Genomic DNA, 22,000 nt, shown 5'->3' with positions numbered 1-22,000 from the left:
AATAGGAGTATTGATAAAAGCACCGATGTCTACATGACTCAAGCACGTGCCAAGCTTGCTGTAGGAGCATCCTCTTCAGTCCTGTCACAAGCAAGCCATGGGGCAGGGACACACGTTTTTAGAGATCAAGGAGCTGAGACCCAAAGGGGCTAAGTGAGCTGTTAGTCAGTGATGGAGCTCAGTCCCACGCTTGGATTTTCCTGACTCCCAAACCCAGGCTTTTGTTTTGTTTTCTTCTCTGTACCTCTACAGTCCTCATTTTCCTCCAGGTTTGATTGTAGTAATAATAGATGTCTCTTGGTGTGTTTATTTGAATTCCTCTTGACATTGTACTTTTCATTATTGAAGAAAAGTACATGTTTCATTTTTGCCTGAACTTTTGAATCTCTGGCCTGTGTTATGACACCAGTGCTTTCCTCATGCATTGACCAACCCTACGATCTTTTAGAAGTAGAATAACAGAGTGAACTGGGTTTGAGTTACATGAAATCCTCCTCATCAGACCTCATATACACGTTACGGGGCATGCTTGGTGTTGTGTTACTGGTGGATTCTACTTGGGGAGGTCCCCTCTGTGGGGTTCGTCCACATCCAGTGCTATCATTTTCCTGACTCTATTTTCCCACTCCTCAGTGAGAATTTCATTAATTTATAGAAATACACTCAGATACAGTTAAAGGTAAAGCAAGAAGATGGTCTAGCCTTGAAACTCATGCTTGTCAGCATTATACTCCACTGCCCTCCAAATGGGTGGAACGTCAGTGCCATATACCCCATTTCTGATCCAGAGAAAGACATAATATCCGAGAGATAACTTTGGTGAGGTTTTAAGACCATAACAATTATGTATCATGCTTATATCATGTCATGTTATGTTGTGTTATAGTTTGGGAGCTATGAAATCACGTATTCCAAGATGTATGTGAAATGCCAACCCCTAATCATTGGGGTTATTGGGAATAAGTCCATCACCTTTAAGTTCTGGAGCTTGGCAAACCATCTATAAACTCACTTTTCCTCAAGGAAAGTAGTGCTTTCTTACCAATTCCAAGAGATGGAAGCTGCAGACGTCCCCTGGCTGCCTGTGCAGTTAAGGTGACCAGGAGCAAACTTGCAGCACAGCTCCAGAGCGGATGTGTCCAGCTGTTCTTCAGCAGCAGAAACCTTTCCTCAGGGGGAATCTGTTAGGACCTTGGAGATGTAAGTCTGATGAAGCAGCATTGCTCCCATTGACGTGAGGAAGCATCCCTGAGCCCCTCACAGACTCAAAGCTCTAAGCCCTGCCTTTGAAACCACTACTCTAGACTCGGCTTTTTCAACAACTATTTAGAGTTGTTTTTTTTTTTTTTTACATCTTTATTGGAGTATAATTGCTTTACAATGGTGTGTTAGTTTCTGCTTTATAACAAAGTGAATCAGTTATACATATACACATGTTCCCATATCTCTTCTGTCTTGCGTCTCCCTTCCTCCCACCCTCCCTATCCCACCCCTCTAGGTGGTCACAAAGCACCGAGCTGATCTCCCTGTGCTATGCGGCTGCTTCCGACTAGCTATCTATTTTACGTTTGGTACTGTATATATGTCCATGCCACTCTCTCACTTTGTCACAGCTTACCCTTCCCCCTCCCCATATCCTCAAGTCCATTCTCTAGTAGGTCTGTGTCTTTATTCCCATCTTACCCCTAGGTTCTTCATGACATTTTTTTTTTCTTAGATTCCATATATATGTGTTAGCATACGGTATTTGTCTTTCTCTTTCTGACTTACTTCACTCTGTATGACAGACTCTAGGTCCATCCACCTCACTACAAATAACTCAATTTTGTTTCTTTTTGTGGCTGAGTAATATTCCATTGTATATTTAGAGTTTCAGAGCCCTGAAAATGTATGCAGTGTCCCCAGCCAACCTCCTCTCTGGAGCGGACTTGGCATTTCTTCTCTGGAGTAGAAGTCAGACAGTCCAGATAAGACCAAGGAACTGTGGCCAGTGGGAAGTCAGTTTCATGTCCAGAAATGATTTCAAAGAATATGATGTGAGAGAACAAAAATCCCCCCATTGTCATCAGTATTTATTATGTTATTGTTGACTCTCTTTTCCTTTTACCTTCAATTTATCATTTATCCTCAATCAATCATTTTAGTGCTGATGGCTTCACTGCTCCTGCCTACCTCCGCAAAGTCCTACTCCATGCCCTGCTGTCATCATAATTATTACATTATTATATTTGCCCTGTGGTTTAATTTCTCCCTCTCTGCTAGTTTTCCTCCACAAAGATTTAAACATGATCCCACCTCTCGGGAGGAAACAAGTCAGCCATGGACCCTCCCCTCCCTTCTAGCTGCCCACCTGCCACGTGCTCTTGTGGATGGAGAGGTCTGCCCTGGTGGTCCTCAGTCTCTCATCCCACTTACTGAAATGTTCTCACTAAGGTCACTGGTTCTCTTAGCCTTGCCCAGCTTCTAGACGCTTTTCCTATTTATTAAATATATTTTCCAGATTATTTAATTTGGGCAAATATAAAAAGTGAAAGAATAAAATTAAAATCACTCACAGTCGCAGCCCCACATATGGCAATGGTGAACACCTTGGTGTATTTACTTCCGTGTGCCTTATACACATTATACATAATGCATTTACATCCCTTACCTCAATAGCTCCGCTTCCTGAAGGTGGGTCGTATGTCAGCTGCTGAAACACCCTTATAAGGAAGCTGAGAGGATGAAAGACTCACTCAAGGTCACAGGGTGAGTGACTGAACTCGAGCTGACTGTCTCTAAAGCCAGAGCTCCTGACCACGGTGATTTCTTGCCTCCTGCTTTTTTTCTACTCACAATAAATCCTATGACTTTTTCCATGTCATTAAAATGCACCCACTTCATGGTATCATCCTCTTACTTCTTCTGGGTGTAATGTGCTCCTACTGATGGAAATTTAAGTCATTTCTAATTTTTCCTATGAAATGAATATCTTTTGAGTGTACCCTTTAATGTGTTTCTGATGATTTCCTTTATCTAGAATTCTCCAAAGCGAATTCACTGGGTCAACAATGATAATACTTAAATGTCTGGCTACATTATTGCCACATTCTTTTGCAGGCAGGAAGATGATTTTTACCCCCCCAATGATATGAGAGTGTCTGTCCCACTAAGCTCTTCCCAACATCAAATGCTGTCATCTGAAATACCTCCCCTGGGTGTTTCATCATAGTTGGACTTTTATTGTTTTTATTACTAGGAAGGCTTAGCATGTTTTTGTGTTTATTAGTGACTTGTGTTCCCTTGTTTGGTGGCTCTGGATTCTTTGGCCCATTTTCTCTACTGGATTTTGTGTTGTTCAACCCAGTGGTGTGATTTGATGACTTTTCCTTAGCGTGTGATGCATCAACTGGTTTCTCCCTGGTGTGACTTTCCTTCCCTCCTCCTGGTTGTCATCCTACTTTTCCAGTTCACCCCCTTTCAGGGGCAGGCCACCCTCTTTCCCAAGGTTCCTAGGGGGGCCCCTCTGGACCCTCTCCTCTCCTCTCCAGACCCTTCTGGAAGCTCTTGGCCCTTGGCCTATGTCCCTCCTCCTGGAAACCCCTTTCACACCGAACCCTTAGCTCCTGCATGTGTTTAGGAGATGGATAAACGGTCCACCTGGAATACCTGGTATATAGGATGGTATGAAGACCGCCTGGACTCATAATTCGTCACCTTGAACATCACCTGGCCTCAGAAAGCCAGTTAGAAACTAACATCGAATAAAGGCATGTGAAATGTCAGAACAGGGCAGATTCTGCACTTCTTACGCAGCTTTCCCATTTCTTATTTGACTGAACTGTGATGAAAAAGCAAAAATACACTTTTCTCCGTTGCAATGAAATAAGCAGTTTTTTCATTGTGAGCAAATGAAATCATTTCCTGACTGTTGGCGCCCTACTTAGAAGCCATTTGCTGTATGGGGATCATAGTAAATACCTTGCAGGATTGATTTGCGGTTTTGCCGTAATATATGTAAAGTACCAATTAATACTCTGAGCCTCTCTGTGAAATGCCTGGGGAGAGAAGTAAAAGAAGCGCTCCTTGTTTTAAACAGCCTGGCCTGAGGGTTCTGAGTGGGCTTTGAAGAAGCGTCGGTGTCTGTGGTGTGGGAGGGTTTTGAGGCTGGGACAGGTGACCTGGAGGAGGAGACAGGCTGAGGGCTCAGGAGTCGTGTGGCTGAGCCGTGGGTCTCAGGCCTTTCCTCGTGCAGAGGGTATGGAAGGCGAGGTGGAAGTAATTTGCAAACTGAAAGAGGATTTTGAGGGTGGGAGGGAGTGTTATATAATCACTTAGATTATTCCCTCAGTCAATATTGGTACAATTCTACTCTGTGCTCTGTGCCAGGCTCTGGGAATACAGTGCTGAACAGATAGATCTGGTTTTATTTTTTATTTTTTTGGTACGTGGGCCTCTCACTGTTGTGGCCTCTCCCGTTGCGGAGCACAGGCTCCGGATGTGCAGGCTCAGTGGCCATGGCTCACGGGCCCAGCCACTCCACGGCATGTGGGATTTTCCCGGACCAGGGCACGAACCCGTGTCCCCTGCATCGGCAGGCAGACTCTCAACCACTGCGCCACCAGGGAAGCCCCAAGATCTGGTTTTTAACTTAAGTAGGCAGACAGGGGCCAAACAGATCATGTAACAAATCAGGATACACACGGCTTGGTGGAGGGGAGATGGTGCTTCCAGAACAGGCCACCAGGCACCTGCGCCAGCCTGGGCATCAGAGGTACCTCCCTGAAGAGATGGTGCATAAGGCCCGTAGGATGGGCAGGAGATAAGCAGCTGGGCAGGGTTTGGGGAAGAGGGTTCCAGACAGACGGTGGGACCCAGATGGGAAAAGCGGGGCCCCGTGAGGAGCCTGGCCCAGAAGGAGAGGGAGGTGGGTGCAGTCATGCGGGGGAAGCAAGCAGGGCCCAGGTGGCAGCTGCGGGCCACTGGAGGGGCTGGAGAGGGGCAAGGGCGTGGGATTGCCACTTGGATGTGGTGATGATGGAGGCGAGGGTGGGGGCAGAGGTCACAGGCAGCTGGGGGAGCTTGGTCCCAGGAGGAGACACAGGGAGGCGGGGTGTAGGAGAAGGATGATGCTCTTGTTCTAGAAACGTCTTGTTTGCTGTGCCTGCCGGACAGCCTGGGGATGTGGAGTAGCTCTCTGTGGATACGGGTCTGAGATAATGTTTGGGAGACAAGAGGGACAGGGGGCTTCTGCAGCTGGGATGGGAGGGTCTGAGCCCTAGAAGAGCAGGGGGCAGCCCGGAGGCATCTCCGTAGCAACTGAGGCTTCTGGGATGCCCGGGCTAATGGCCTGCTCTCCAGGCTGGGAGGGAATTATTGCCGGGTGTCCTTGGGAACCACGTGCCGGCTCCGAGCCTCAGGGTGACCTGGACCACACCGGCCCTCAGACCCTACTGCCCCTGCGGGTCAAGGTCCTTGTCCCACTTCACTTGACCGCATCAGGGCAGGACTCCTCTCTGCCGCCAGCCAGCCGGTCCTCTAGCTGCCACAAGCCGCTAGCTACAGTTCTACAAATCCATTAACTTGGAAGGAGCTATGGTGTACCTCCTATGCGTGGTGGTCTGGGATGCGGGATCCCACCTCCCATAGGAGAGGGGAGTGCACCCAGGAGGGCCCTGCCCAGACGGGAGCGGGCAGGGAAGGGGTATGGAAGGACTGAATTCAAGCTGGATCCTGGAGGACGAGGAGGAATGAAGCAAGGAGAGCAGAGGCAGGCGGACCAATGTCCTTTGGGGGTGGGGGCGGGACGGGGCTGGGGCATGGCAGACAGCGAGAGGGGGTGGGGAGGGCAGGGGGGAGGGCATGGCGGTAAAGCTTTCAGTGAAGCCCGTCCACCGTTTGTGACCCCATCTTACCCTCCCACCCCTTTCTCCACAGGGGAACAGATGTCCTTCAAGGGCGCCCGGCTTAGCATGAGAAGCAGAAGGAACGGCACGCCGGACAGCACCCGGACCCTGTACTCCAGCGCGTCTCGCAGCACAGACGTGTCCGACAGCGAGAGCGTGAGTTGAGCCACGCCCCACCAACCCGCTGTTATGTCAGAAAGCAGCCCTTTGCAGCTAGGATTCTTTGGAGACCAATACTCCTTCTTTAAAAAGATCATATCTCAACGTATGGCATTTTGTTCTGCGGATTATTTTTGTCGAATGTAGAGGCCTTTTCTTTTCTGTGTAGTTTTTCAGGCATTCCTGTTTTGAAGATTGTGACTGCAGCCTTGAGTTGCTAAAGAATGTACTTATTTTGGGCCTTTTTAAAGAAATAGCAGTGTTCATTTCTGCTGTAGAGCAAAGTGATTCAGTTACACATATATATACCTGCTTTTTCATATGCTTTTCCATTGCGGTTTATTACAGGAGACTGGATATAGTTCCCTGTGCTGTACAGTAGGACCTTGTTGTTTATCCATTCAAGAATGCACTTGTTAAGTGACTTTTATGAAATCCTAGGTACTGCACTTTGAATATTCCTTTTACTATTTAATGCTTGGTGTTCTTTTTTTTTTTTTTTTTTTTGCGGTACGCGGGCCTCTCACTGTTGTGGCCTCTCCCGTTGCGGAGCACAGGCTCCGGACGTGCAGGCTCAGCGGCCATGGCTCACGGGCCCAGCCGCTCCGCGGCATGTGGGATCTTCCCAGACCGGGGCACGAACCCGTGTCCCCTGCATCGGCAGGCGGACTCTCAACCACTGCGTCACCAGGGAAGCCCTAATGCTTGGTGTTCTTGCTTCCAGCCCTGTGGGTTCACCTTGGAAGTGATTCTTGAAGTCCTGTTCTTCCTCTCTATGGCCGGGGGCTCATTCTGGGTCAGCCTTTCTTCTTGCCGTAGCTTCTAGCTGTTCTCCATGGCACCTGTCTCTCCTCCTTCCAATCCCGTGTCCACGCTGCCTTCAGGACATAGAGGAACACTGAGCTGCTGCTTAGGGGTGAGCGGACTCAGGGTGGGGCGCCCGGCAGGGGGCTCCCCGCTGGGCTGCGCTGCCTCTTCCGTCCCTCAGCCACCTCGAATGGTTCCCACAGGCTTTCTGTTCACTCTCACGTCCTAGCGAATACTCTCATTTGTCAGGAAATAAAGATAACGTTCCAGTCTGGTACCAAGCTTCCGCCGACTAGAGTGTTAAAAGTCGGGGCGGTGGCTAACTTTGGAAAAAGGAAGGAGGAGGGACTGGGCAGGGGCTTCTGGGGTGCTGGGCATGGCAGTATTTTGATCTGCTGGGTGGGGCTCTCGGGGGCGCCCATGCACTTGCTACTCTCAACACCCAGCGCCTCCTTAGATTTTGCACCTGCCGTCACCTTGACCCTGCTCCGGTGAGAATTACACAGTGGGCAGAGGGCGCTGGTGGCCTCTCCAATGCCCCTCCTCCAGCCTCCAGCAGTGACAGACCTCTGGGAGGGCAGGAAAGGCCTTTCCGGATCACACTTGGACGCAGGCATGGGTGCCTCTGGGAGACAAAGGCTGACTGTCCCTTGCCCTGCTCCTTTGGGCTCCCATGGGATTTCTGGATGGATTTCCCGCTCCCCTCAGAGATGCCAGCTGCCCTGTGGGTAGAATTTCTGAGACCACCCAAGTACATCCCAGTTATGGCGGGGGCCTTGTTTGTCCCTGAGAATACACTCCTTTGCAAAGTACATTTTTCAGAGGGAACTTATTTTTTTTAAAGGCCTTTATTTTTTAATTAAAAAAAATTTTTTTTGGCCACGCCTCGTGGCATGTGGGATCTTAGTTCCCTGACCACAGATCGAACCCATGCCCCCTGCAGTGGAAGCGTGAGTCTTAACCACTGGACCACCAGGGAAGTCCCCAGAGGGAACTTTCAGCAACAAGGCAGTTTTTATCACCACCCCCTCCTCCACCAGCATCGATTTCACGAGCTTATACTGTTGAGTTTTCTTCATCTGTGTTAAGTAGACTTAAAATTAGTGAAGAGCTAGAAAATATTCTGAGGAAGAAAGGGCATTAGAGGTTTTCCAAATTTTTCACGTTCAGATGAGTGTAGGATTTATTTTTGCTCTCTACATTTTTATTATTTGTAGAAAAGAACATGCAAATATAAATTCCCAGCCTAAGGAAGAAAAATAAAATGAACACACTTGCACCCACCATCAGCCCTTTTCAGGAGTCCCCCATGTGCCCTCCATGCCAAAGGCGACAGCTATCCTGAATTTTGTGTTCCCTGGTCCTGCTTTTATTTATAAGCTTATGATTTGAATATATGTCTGTAAACAATACATGGCTTTGTTTTGTCTGTTTTGATATTTGTGGAATTACACAATAAGTATTCCTTTGTGAATTCATTGCTTGCTCACCATCCTGTGTTGGTGGTCCCTCTGTGTTGCCAGGTGTAATGGCTGTTGATTCACTCCTGCTGGGCCACGCTCCATCCTGTGCATGTCTGTCCAGCCTAAGTGGGGTGAACATTTGGGTTTCGGGTGTTGCTGTTAGGAGCAGCGCCACTCTGAGCCTTCCTGGATGTGGGATGTTCTCTCTGGAGAAGGTTCTTTGGCTTGAGGCTGATGGGTAAAGGCGAACGCCTCTCCCTCATGGGAATTGGGGTTAAGACACGGGACTTCTGGGGCAACTTGGGGCACGTGGTCCCCATGCTCTGATGTCTCAGGATGTACGTTGGTGGGGGTAGGGGCTAGCAAGGGGGAGACTGCTGGAGGCGTGGGACCTTCTTCCAGGACAGGGGCTGCCGCCTCCCTTTTCGTGGTGACCTCATCATGGGGGGGTGAGGAGCCAGGCCTGGCTTTGGTGCAAGGCCGGGGGGCAAACCCACATGACACTGTCTGAGAACTGCTGGCGCCCGGTGACCTGAGGGAAGTGGGTTTGGGCTGCCAACCCCACCTCCGTGGAACAAGACAAACCCCTAGAGCTGGCAGTGCGTTGCCAGGCATCTGAGCTTGCAGGTCATTCACAGGACACAGGGACTATTTCTAGGAGACAGTGGTGGACAGTTTCCCAGAGTGGTCGAGCCAATTCACTCATGGCCCATAGCGGGATGAGGCCCCCTGCCTGCCTCTTCACTGGCATTTGGTGCCAATGGCTTCTCAATTTTTCCAGCCTGGTGGGTGTGTAATGGGATGTCATTGTGGTTTCAGTTCGCATTGGCCTCATTACTGACAAGGCTGAGCTCTTTTTCACACATCTGTGTGTCCTCTTTTATTTAAGAGGACATGTCCTGCTCATGTCTTTTGCCTTTTTCCCACGAGGTAGTCTGTCTTATTCTTAGTGACTTACAGTCTTTTATATATTCTATTTGCCAATCTTATGATGATTAATATATGTTGCAAATATCTTCTCCCACTTTGAGGAGTGTAAATATTTTCGAAGTATTCTTCAACTCCAAGGGGTTTGTTTCTGCCAACTAAAGGGAAGCGTTCCGTTGTTTGTCAGAATTAGGTCCCGGACATGCCTTACCACCTTGCCCGTGGGGGGACAAGTTGCAACTCTGGAAGGAGCATTTGGAATATATCTTCTTTTGAACCGCAAGCATAAGAGGAACTAGAATCTGCAATAAACCAATATTTATGCTAAACTATCAATGAATGCTTATATTCCCCCAGTTGCCTTAGAGTCAGAAAAACATACTTTGTATGTATATAATGACATTTGTTCCAAGATGATGCCAAGTAACTTTTAGAAAAATTTGCATTTAGTTATAAAAATGTAAACGTATGCCTCTTTTTACAGACTTTGTGTACTCTAAAAGCATGAATGGATGCTGGCTGCTATGATGTGTGGTGAATCCTTAAAACCTTTGAAGTAGGTTTAAGTCATTCATGAAGAGCAGCAGGGGCTGAGAACAAATTAGTGATGTGTTGTTCCAATGTTCTTTCTCCAAAGGACTTGGTGAATTTCATTCAAGCAAATTTTAAGAAACGGGAGTGTGTCTTCTTTACCAAAGATTCCAAGGCCACGTAAGCAACTACTTTTTCTCCATTTTTTGCTACCATGTTCAAAAATAAATTATTGACCACCATGACAACAGACAAACAAATTGCTCACTAGTTCATTATTCAAGTTGTTTGCATCTTGCAATTCTCAGAAATGGTGTGTGCACAGGAAGAGTTTGGCAAGCAGCTTGTCCCTGGAGAGGTATCATCTCATTTCATATTTTAAGCTTTGTCAGTAGTTGGTAAAGGCTCCAAGACAGGCTGTCACTCTCTTTGATATTCCCACGAGCCTGGGAGCCCACCGGAGTGGCCATGGCAGTGAACCTTGTTGTTTCATGGCGGTTGGCAGGAGACACCAGGCATGCGCGCACGTGGCAATCTGACCGGCTTCTCTGCCGGGCTGTTGACTGTGGCCCTTCCTATCTGACCGGGTGTTTATCTTCTCTGAATCTTGTGTGTTTTGAAACATCGAGGCTGAGTCACAGAAGCCTTGGGGAGCACCTCCAGCAGCTCTGCCCACAGGAGGTCCTCAGCGAATGCAACCTAGTGGGCCACTGATAAGTGGACTGACCTCTGGTGTTTCCCACAGAAGGTGCCCTGGGATCTAACGAAGTGATTTTTGTCCTCCGTCCCTCTCACCTTTTTCCTCTCTGCCCCCTCCCTTTTGCTAACTGGTGATAGGAGAGAGTCTAGCTATTAATATTTTTTAATTGAAGTGTAGTCGATTTACAAAGTTGTGTTAATTTCAGCGAAGTGATTCAGTTATGAACATAGATACCTTCTTTTCAAAATATTCTTTTCCATTATGGTTTATCATAGGATATTGAGTATCGTTCCTGGTGCCATGCAGTACGACTTTGTTGTTTATCCATTCTATATGTAATAGTCCAGCTATTAATTGATTGTTTACCTGCTGCTGTAGTTTGTAATTAAAGCACTGACTGTGTTGAACAGAGGCAGTGCCCAGAGGAAGGCAGTGAGAGCAGGGGCCTTAGAATCAGCGTTGGATCCAACCTGGGCCTGGCTGCCTGCTCATTGCATGAACTTGAACCAATTATTCTCTTTTCTGAACTGAATCCTCTTATCCTAAACCGCTGGCAAAGTACACCTCCTGGGTTGTAGTAAGGGTGCAGTGGGACGATGCATAAAATTCCTGCCGTAGAAAGTTCTCAGTCAATGTGTTTTCCTACTTTGTACGAATTAGAAAGCGAACATTGGAAAAACTAAGAGATCTCTATTTTGTCATTGGTATAAACTTAGTCATTATGAGTCATTTTGACAGAGTATAAACTCTGTGAGTTAGCTATTTATCCCCCACATGTTTCCCTGAAAGAGTTTGCTGTTAATCTGTTTGTTTGACTGGTAGAAAACACTGTTTGGATTCGTCCACTCATTCAACAAATATTTATTGGGCCTTGACTATGTCGTGGGGACTCAGGTACTTGACTGCTAATTCTACAAATGCCCTGCCAGGTAGCTGTTATCATTTGACTGACAAGGCAAGTGAGGCCTGGAGGGGCTCAGTGTTTTACCCAGGGCCACATGGCTGGCAGGGGATAGATGAAGGATTGAACTCAGTTTTCTGATTCCTCCTTGTGCATTCCTTTTATGCCCAGCTCCTGCCCCTTCTAAGGACAATCCTGTCTCGGGCTGACTGTAATCATCAGCACCTTGTCAGTTGCAGATATCCAGTCTAATTGGCCTAAGTGAGTGGTGATTGTAATGGGACAGCCACATCCCGGGCTCAGTGTCACCAAGACCCTGCCTCTTTCTACCTGTGGTTCTGCCCTTCTCTGGGTGGGCAGGCTCCTTATTAGTGGTGGCAAAATGGACACCACAACTCTGGCTGACACCTTTTCAGCTTACCAGTGGGGGGAAAGAGGGCCTTGTTCCCAGCAATTCCACCCAAAGTCCTGTGCTCATGTTCATGGCTCTTATTGGCCTGGCATGGGTCAGGCACCCACTCTAATCCCTGCAACCGGGCGATGGAATATGTGACTGGCCAGCCTTGGGTGTTGTGTCCACATGGACCTGGTGTGGAAAGGATGATTCCTCAAAGGAAAATCAGGGTGTTCCTACTAGCAGAAGGAGAAATGGATGCAAGGTAGGGAAACCTATGGCTGCCCACCTTATGGTGCTTGACTACCACTCAAGTCTGGCCCCAAATAAAGGGAGATGTGGTGAGCAGTCCCTGCCCTCCACAACACCAGCACAGGACAGGAACACCTCAGGGTCTTCCAGTGCCCATATCAGAGGGGACCCAAGGATATAAACCAGAGTCAAGACTCTATAAGATTTTAACTTCTTGTATTTATTATTTTCATCTCTCCATCGGCAGTGGGGATGCTCTGTGTAATCTGAATTACTCATCGGACAAGTGAATCAAGGGAAATGACTAGTAATAGTGTTACTGTAATTTTGCAGCTACTTTTGCCACATCAGCTGACATAGGCTGCCCCAAATCTCCCAAGAGCTGCTTCACATATGCTAAGCCCAGACCACTCATGTTTCTCTACTTTCAACCCTTCGGATATCTGTTTCTTGTGTGGTCACTAGGGAGTGATGCTGGACCATGGCTCCTCTTGCCAGGCACCCTCTGAGACACTGCTGTCCAGCTTAGGGGCCACCTCCTGGCACTCCTGAGGCTGTAAGTCCCTGGATCTGGGTTTATTCTCTTCAGTTCTCACTGCCTCGGCCAGGCTGGGTTCTAGGCAGAAAAAGGAAGAACATTAATTTTGCTGTAATGGGCTGTGTGTAATGGAACTTTCTGTTGTTACTATGATGGAAATATTCTATTTTAAATTTTAAAAACTTTATTTATTTAATTTATTTTTGGCTGCATTGGATTTTCACTGCTGTGCTCGGGCTTTCTCTAGTTGCAGCGAGTGGGGGCTACTCTTTGTTGTGGTGCGTGGGCTTCTCATTGTGGTGGCTTTTCTTGTTGTGGAGCATTGGCTCTAGGCACGCGGGCTTCAGTAGTTGCAGCATGCGGGTTCAGTAGTTGTGGCTCACGGGCTCTAGAGTGCAGGCTCAGTAATTGTGGTGCACGGGCTTAGCTGCTCCGCGGCATGTGGGATCTTCCTGGACCAGGGACTGAAACCCCTGCCCCCTGCGTTGGCAGGTGGATTCTTAACCACTGCACCACCAGGGAAGTCCCAGAAATATTTTTTTTTCTGCATCGTCCCATATGGTAGCCACTAGCCACTTGTGACTAGTGAGTGTTTGAAATGTGGCTAGTGCAACCATGGCATTGAATTTTCAAATTAAGTTAAATTAAATTACATTTAAAGTCAATTGCCATACATGGCCAGTGGCTGCTATATTGACAGTGAGGCTCCAAAGGATTCAGACTTGTCCTGAGGGGTAGAACTAGCGTCCTGACGCTCTCCCGTCCTCTCCATCTCCCCTCTCTGTCACTCCTTTGCCTCCTCCATGTATCTGTGCTCCTGACGTCTTCCTGGCATTCTTCTTACCTCTTCTCCATTTGTAAGCCAGTTCATGTAAATTGGTGCTTGGAGGGCTACCAGCCCCATCATCAAGATGGAGACAGAGGTCACCCGAGACACACCCCTACCCCTGGAAGGGAAAAGGGCTCGAGAGTCGGCCTTCAGTTGTAGCAAAGACAGGTGGGGCAGGGAATTCCCTCCCCAATCCTGCAATGAACTTGGGTGGGTGTGGACAAACCCCAAAGGATGGTGGGACAGTAACAGCTAAAGAGAGAGGGGAGGAAGCCAACTTGGACCCTAGTGAGGAGGACCCTGAGACCAGTGGGAGCAGCCTTGGCTCAGGATGTGCCCCCAGGCTTAGTTAGAGAAAAGGCTAAGGCAATTGTTGTCAATTCTGGTTGACTTATTTTTTCTTGGCCAAACTGAGTGATGCCCCAGGCAACTGTTCCGAAAGAGGCAAGATTTCTGGTGGAGGAGTGACTTTGGATCCAGGTTCTAGCTCAATTTTTATAGCTCTAGAAAATATTGAATGTTTTGACGTATATTTTTGAATACAGATAATTTCCATACTTCTAGTAATTAAGACTTTCAGGTGCAAGGAACCCGAGCTAGCTTAACCTAAATGGGGAGATTTACTCTAAGGAAATAGAAATGCCGTGCAGAACCTGAGAGAGAGAAGTGGCTGGGAGTCTAGAATTGTTAGGACCATGGCTGGAGCAGGTGGAGGCTCAACAAGTCTTCTCTGTTTGTCTTTTATCCCCACCTCTCCCTGCATTCATGCTTTCTTCTTTCTCAGCGGAGATACAATTGTATTGTGTTGCCTGGATCTTCCATGTCACAGGGGTAAAACACCAAGATAGTTTTTAAACAACCAACTGAGATGATGAAAATAGTCTGAAAATTAGATGTGATGGTGAAATCTCTTTTTGTGTTTATTTAAGCTAATGGTGTGTGGTCTATTCTAAGAAATGTGACAAAATATTTAAGCAGGTTTAATGAAAGCTATTCCTTCTCATCAATATCCTTCTGCTCAGGGAAAATGTGTGCAAGTGTGGCTATACCCAGAGCCAGCACATAGAAGGCACCCAGATCAACCAAAATGAGAAATGGAATTACAAGAAACACACCAAGGAATTTCCCACTGATGCTTTTGGGGATATTCAGTTTGAGACTCTGGGGAAGAAAGGGAAGGTAAGCAATGCTTTCCTACTTGAACTAGCTAATCCATATGCTAACATGGTGTGGACTACCTTGAGTTACCTTGAATTGTCTAATAGTACGCATGGAGGTGGGAGAGATGAGTAGTCAATCCAAAAATGATTGCAGAAGATAAATCTTGTGAAAATCAAAAGCTGTGATTAGATTATGTGCCATGGCAACACTCCACGGGTGAGGACTGGCTTGTCACCCAGGGTCCTTTCTCCAGGCACAGGGCAGGGTCATGTGACATCCACATTGGCCCTCATTGCTACAAAAGGCCCGACAAATGTGCTTGTGAATCATCTGGTTTAGTTTGGTGTGTGACGTTCTTGAGAATAAATGTGGCCTTGAATAAGGTGACATTTTCCTCTACACGATCACACTGCAGGCTCTTACACAGGATTCTACAAAGATGTTTAATGATTATGTCAAATGAGAAAAAAAGCACAACATGAGAGTTGTGAGTTAAGTTTTATTTGGGGCAAAATGAGGACTGTAGCCCAGGAGACAGCGTCTCAGATAGCTCTGAGGAACTGCTCCAAAGGGGGCGGGGGCGGTGTTATCTGTGATTTTAGAGAAGGGGGGACGTGTAGTCAAGCACACATTTTGGCAGAGGTTTCTTGCCCGTCACGAGGAGCAGATGTCTCCGTTAACGATTTTAGTGCTTTTCCAGATACGAGGAGGTGCAAGAATTTGGGCTCATAAAATCTCCTGAAAAATATCTAACTATCTGAAGGCCTGTTCTGCCAGTTTTTCCCAGAGCACAGAGGGCCTCATTCCTGATCTCCACCCTGCACTCCTTTCAGGGTGTGTTGAAGATCAGCGACTGCAATGGCTATTGACTTCATCCTTGTAGAGGCAGATGACAATGCCAATTTTCAGTAGGCAATTATTAACAGTCTCCTTAAATCCTCCTGTGTCCTCTATCCCAGTGACACAGCTGTCCTCAGGCAGCTGGAAGCTGGGCCTTGACCCCTCACCTCCCCAGGCCCTGCCGTGGCAGCCCTGGAAGGTGACCTGGCTCTGTGCACTCTGTCTGTTCCTAAGGCCTCTGTCCCAGGATGGGCCACCACTATCTCACCTCCCTGCATCTCTCCCTACCTGTCTTGTCCCATAGTCAACGCTGCCGCTGGAGGACTCTCTAAAATGTAAATCCCATCCGGCTTCTACTCTGCTTAGAACACCTCACAGGTGCTTCACTCCCTTTAGGATAAAGTCCCAAGTTCTCCAGCCGGCTTGGGATGGGGGGTCCCTGCAGGGGCACCCACACCCGCCTCCACTCCACTGCCTTCCTTCCACTTCCCCAAGGGGACGCTCCTCGGCTGCCCCGCGCTCCCCTCTCCCCCTCCCTAAGGAGCAGGTATACTGGGCTAAGCCCCACCATCAGGAGAACACCTGCGGATCCTGATGCTCCCCTCTTCCCTGTAGTATATCCGACTGTCCTGCGACACGGACGCGGAAACCCTCTACGAGCTGCTGACCCAGCACTGGCACCTGAAAACGCCCAACCTGGTCATTTCGGTGACCGGCGGCGCCAAAAACTTCGCCCTGAAGCCGCGCATGCGCAAGATCTTCAGCCGCCTGATCTACATCGCGCAGTCGAAAGGTGCGTCGGCCCCCGTTGCGTCCACGTGGCTGTCCCTGCTGCAGCCACAGGACTTTCCTTGCGGCGGCGGGGACCTTGCGCCCGCGGGTTTGTCCATGCAGGCTGTGCAGCGTCTTCAGAGACGGAACGAAATTCTCCTCTGCAATCATGCGCAGACTCCAGATGCTCTAGAACTGTATGATTAATCATTATCTTAATTAAAAACAAGATCCTTCCATGAAGGGACTGACCAGGAGCTCTGGCCGATGGTGAGGGGGGTAGGTGGAGGGTGGGGACACAGTAGCTCTTTAAACCCAGCGTTAAGGAACTTCCTTTTGGGTAATTTTATGTTTCTTTTAATTTAATTTTTCATTTTGTTATTTTTACGTGTGAACTTTTACCCAGAGTATTCTGGCGAATCAAAAAGCAAAGTTTCATTCGTTTGCTCTTTAATTTTGGGATCAGTGGTGTGTTTTGGAAATAGTGTTAGTGCCTGGAAGGTTGTAAGCACCATGTAACTGTCTGATGGAGATCAAAACAAATAATCGTGGCTTTGTTATTTGAAATATTCCGCTTATTTTTTTCTTTTTAACTTTTTTTTTTTTTTTTTTTGCTGTACACGGGCCTCTCATTGTTGTGGCCTCTCCCGTTGCGCAGCACAGGCTCCGGACGCAACTTTTTATCATGAAAAATGTCAGACCTACAGAAGAGTTGGAAGAATAATACAAGGAATATCTGTACCCCCTTCACTTAGGCTCACCAATTGTTAACATTTTCCCATATTAATCTTCTCTCTCTCTGTAAATATCCACATATTATGATTTTTAAAAAAATTACTGAGAGTAAATTTTAGGTATCATAACCCTTAGTGCCTAAATATGTGACCATCCCTGAAGAACAGGGGTGTTCTCTCAGATAACCCGATACAACTGTCAAACCTGAGAAAGTTAACCGTGACCTACACTGTTATCTAACAAACAGTCCTTGGTTTAGTTTTGCTAATTATCCTAACAATGTCTTCAGAGAAAAAAAAATTTCTTTTTCTCCGTCTGGATTCCAATCCATTTAGCTTTTCATATCATAGGAAACTGAAAACCTTTCATCTGGAACTGCTCTTTAGCTGTTTTCAGTCTTTCAGGACATTTTTGAAGAGTATAGGCAAATTGTTTTTGCAGCCTTACTTCCATTTGAGTTTAACTAGAATGTTAAACTCTAATTTCAAGATTAGATTCTATTTATCAAAGCCTAACCTTTATTTTATTAGTTTATCTAAGGCTAACATTTTAAAAACTTCTTAAGAATATTAGTTCACAGAACTAAGGAAGCATGTCTTGTTTTAGATACCTTTTTCCTTAATGTCAAGAAGAAACTGTGGCACCCCTCCCCCATTTATTCCTAATTTCCTGACCAGTCAGAGGGGACCACACAGTAGGTAGTTACTTTGTTATGAAACCCAGCAACTCAACTTCCTTACTACTAGATCTGAACATACATAATTCAGTCATTCAGCAAATACTTCTTATATGCCTGCTATGTGTCAGGAATTGTTTTAGGTGCTGGGAATAGAGTAGAACAAAGCAGACAAAAGTCCCCGGGCTGGGACATCTACGTAGATGAAGTGAGGGGCCAGAGCAGGGAGGTTACTTGTCTCCTTGTGGAGAGCTACTATGCCTCCCATTGCCTCATTTGAAAGGGGGATGTTGACAACTGAAATCTGTCTGCAGGAAGGAGGCTGGCAGCCAAGGGGTCTGGAGTTCACATCCAGTGAGAGCTGGCTGAAGGAATTGGGTCTGAAACTTCTAAGAACTACATCACATTTACCTTAAAATATTGGAAGGACTTTTATGTGGGAGAGGACTCAATTAGTTCATCATCAGGAAGACTGTAGCAAAAGTAGAGAATGGAGACAAAAATGAACAAAAGGACATTCTAACAGCTAGGGGAGGGGGCTGCTTCGGGACTCCAGAGGCTTCCATTACCAGAGCTAATCAGAGGAGGCTGGTGACCCAGCCTCAGGCTGGATTTCTGTGTGGGTAACATATTAGACTAGGGGCATTTCCAACTTTAGATTCTATTATTATGTGAGATAATATTTTGTAGGTATTATTTACTTCAATTTTGAAAACAAAAACAAAACTGTGCAACACCTTTGACACTGCAAAAATCATCAAATAAAAACCTTAAAATACCAGTGTGCAAAACTGTGTAATTGTAAAGTTAAATCATAGGCACCAGGGTCATGCCAGGAAGGTCACCAGGATCCCTGAGAGGGCTCTGGGAGGAGAGCGCTCCGCTTTCCATGATGACGCTGCCTAACTTGCTCAAAGGCTCAGGCCAGGCATTCATTACCCATAAAAAGATCTACCTGAGAGGCTGGTTAAAGAGGCAGGTTCCCTGGTCCCACCTCCCAGAGAGTCTGATGATGTGGGTCTAGAATGCGGTCCAGAATCCGTATTGTTTTTAAAGCAGAATCTCTTAGAAACTTGGAGATCTTCTTCTCCTTCCTGTCTATATGGTCAGAGGTCAAGCCCAGTCCAAAGTGTGGCCAGTAATGCCGCGTCCTAGTGCTCAGGGGTGGGGCTTCTTTAGGGGTCGAGCAAAGGATGGGAAACTTATGCAGAGCCAGCTGAGTGTTTGTTCTTCTCTCTCGTTGACAGGTGCCTGGATTCTCACTGGAGGTACCCATTATGGGCTGATGAAGTACATTGGAGAGGTAGTGAGAGATAACACCATCAGCAGGAATTCAGAGGAGAACATAGTAGCCATCGGCATCGCGGCTTGGGGCATGGTCTCCAATAGGGACACCCTCATCAGGAATTGTGATGTCGAGGTATGGGCTGGACATGAGGGGGTCTGCGGGATCACAGGGGAGAAAGACCATGGCACAGGGCTCTGGCCTGAACACCGGGGCTCTGGGATGGAGTCAGCTCATAAGGAAGTCGACCTTACAAGGTTCCTTTGGAAACTCAGGATGACATAATCAAAGAACTCCCGGGAAGGAGTTACCAGTGGATGTGTTTTGTTCATTAAAATTTGTTCCCAGCAAATCCTGTTAGAGTCAGTTCTTCAGTTTTTTATTCTCTGGTATTAAGTGCGAGGACAAAGTATCTATTTAATTGCCTCTTTTCATGGTCCCGTAGCTACGTGCTCCTCAAGGGCTAGGACTCCATCTCATTCATTTTCTAATCCCTAGACGCTGTCATAGGTCTTGGCATATGATGGATTACAGACAAATATGTGTGTGTGTGTATCAATGTCTACCTCTACCTTATCCAGACACACACACATACAAATGTATGTGTCTGGATACACACACACACACACACACACACACACACACTTTCCTGAATGCTCTCAGTTTCAATGAATTTATACTAGAGAGCACAGGGCAATGGAACAAGAAATGGATTAGAATCTGATTCTTACACTGCCACCGGTCATTTATGTGACAATAAGAAAGTGATGCAACCATTCTGAGCCTTCATTTCTTCATATTTAAAATGATGGCCTAAGACCCTTCTGCACTTAGGAATCTGGGAAGAGCATCAGTTGAACCCAAAGGGTTAGCCTTAATATGAACCTGTGAAAATGTCATCATGCGTTTTGGCCAACAGATAAATCTCAAAGACAAGCTTCTCTGTGCTTTTCAGGGATATTTTTCAGCTCAGTACATTATGGATGACTTCAAGAGAGACCCTCTGTACATCCTGGACAACAATCACACCCACCTGCTGCTTGTGGACAATGGCTGCCATGGGCACCCCACAGTTGAGGCAAAGCTCCGTAACCAGCTGGAGAAGTACATCTCCGAGCGCACTATTCAAGGTCAGTGTTTAGGAGGTGGGACCTTAGACAAACATACTAACAAGAGCAGCGGCAGTACCGCCGACGATAGCTCCCAATTATTGAGTAAAGCATGGTACTCCCCCAATTAGATGTTCTATTGCCAAAGAAGAGCTGTTATATCTCTTCTTTAATATACTAGAGGTGCTCCTGCCAAGGTTACTCTGATATGTACCCTTCAACGTGCTGGAACACTGACAAATGCTGCCTTGTCCTACCCTGGTTTGTCCCACCCAGTATAGAGAACCTGCTGTCCATTCTGCTCGACAACATTTAAGAACAAAGTAAAATTCACAATGGCAAATTTGCGCTGACAAAGCAATGCGGTTAGCTAGGACAGAAGCGGTAAAAACCAACCCACTAGCTTAACAGTTAGGTGGTTTACTTCTTTGGTTATTGGCTACTTCTATATACTAGAACCACCTAAAACATTGGTTTCAAGGGGAGAATGCAGCAGGTGAGTGAAAGCCTTTATTTGCTATGGTAAATGATACATAACTCTCTCTCTTCCTATTGTTGAGATGTGTCCTGTTGTGGAACCAGATTACCTCGTGATCTAGTGATAGACTCCATCACAGGGACTTGCTGGAGATAATCTCAACCTTTTTCCTTTCTCAATGGGACGTATACAAAGGAAGACATTTATAGATGCGATACTCTCACTGGAAAGAACACAGAGTTATGCAAATTTTTCACCCACTCAAGACAGCATAGGGTTATGCAAATGAGTGAAAGTGTAATGATTCTAAGGATAAACTTGAAGCTGGCCTAATGTATGTTAGCAAAAGTCAGTCATTCACAGACTTTGGCATTTTAAATATCAGTAAAAAATTGCAGTGTGACCCGTGTCATGCTCTTACTGGTTTGGAGCACAGGGATGCATCCATTGTGATCAGCTGGTAGATGGTCAAGTCTGTGAGATCTGCAGCCATCATCCCACACCTTGGGCTCATGTGGCCCACCACTTCCTTGAGGTAGGTGCATATTTCTGATGTGCCCAAAATAAGTTTTACGTTTTATATTTTACAGATTCCAACTACGGTGGCAAGATCCCCATTGTGTGTTTTGCCCAAGGAGGTGGGAAAGAGACTTTGAAAGTGAGTCTTGGTTTGGTTTTCTAGAAGATCAGTCAACAAGCTTACTCCACAAATTTGCACTTTCAGGGCTTTGAGGTTCACCTAATCTAACACGACCAATTTCTTTTCTACAGCAAGTAGGTAGCATTTTCCCAATCACACAGTGTTGCCCTAATAGGCTTAAGTTGTTTCCTCAGCTGAGAAAATTTAGGAAGAGAGTTTGTAGCAACATGAATAGTCTGTGCACTTACTGCTCTCTTTGGCCATCAACCTGCCAAAGAGAAGGCTTGACATGAACTCACAGGACTTAGGGATCGTAACCAGCGCATATGTTGGAAAACCATGGCCACCCCATGATCATATACACCTGGAGTTACATGAAATTTCTGGCAGAGTTATTTGGAATCATAATCTAATGCTTCTCTTTGTTTATTCTTTTCTATAACAATGATTCATTCATCCATCATTCATCAACGTGCATTCATTCACCAACAGGTATTTATTAAGCACCTAAAGACTTTTCAGAGAGAAATTAAAATAGAGATTTTTTTTCAGTGTGAAACAGTCAGTATGGAAATGCTTGAAGAAGCAGTCACATTACAGAGGAAGAGAGATGGAGAAAAAGTAATTGAAGATGGTTACATTTATTATCTCTCAGATTTTAGATTTAGAATTATGGTTTCTAGCAAGCTGCTCCTGGCCTAGAGTACTGCATTTCTATAGCATTTCCCACAAGGTCTGTTCAGCCAATTCACAACCCACAGAACCCGCAGGAGAGAGGAGAGAGGGAGGAGAAACTGCCTGCTGAACACTTCATCCCCCCATCCTTCAGCTCACTCTCTTATCATCCCCACTTCCGCCCCAGCACAGCCCCGACACCCACCTGTATCACAGGTAGTGAGGTGAAGATGGATCTCACCCT

At 46.6% G+C, this 22,000-nt stretch overlaps 1 protein-coding gene across 1 annotated transcript in view; it reads left to right on the top strand.

Annotated features, from left to right (window-relative positions):
• Positions 1–5,924: 5,924 nt before the first annotated feature.
• The window catches only part of TRPM8 (transient receptor potential cation channel subfamily M member 8), a gene marked incomplete at its 5' end in the record, with an annotated part of 78,702 nt that continues 62,626 nt past the window's right edge, over positions 5,925–22,000 (top strand). Inside the window, 7 exons of the mRNA XM_082629895.1 lie at positions 5,925–6,041; positions 9,879–9,952; positions 14,409–14,565; positions 16,003–16,180; positions 18,817–18,989; positions 19,810–19,984; positions 21,032–21,099. Coding sequence (XP_082486021.1) covers positions 5,925–6,041; positions 9,879–9,952; positions 14,409–14,565; positions 16,003–16,180; positions 18,817–18,989; positions 19,810–19,984; positions 21,032–21,099 — 942 coding nt within the window. The remainder of the gene's footprint in view (positions 6,042–9,878; positions 9,953–14,408; positions 14,566–16,002; positions 16,181–18,816; positions 18,990–19,809; positions 19,985–21,031; positions 21,100–22,000) is intronic.

The sequence above is a fragment of the Mesoplodon mirus genome, assembly GCF_964341445.2.
Source record: "Mesoplodon mirus genome assembly, chromosome: 8".
NCBI classification, from domain to species: Eukaryota; Metazoa; Chordata; class Mammalia; order Artiodactyla; family Ziphiidae; genus Mesoplodon; species Mesoplodon mirus.
Note: the sequence above shows the minus strand (reverse complement) of the source record. Positions and strands in the feature narration are given on the sequence as shown.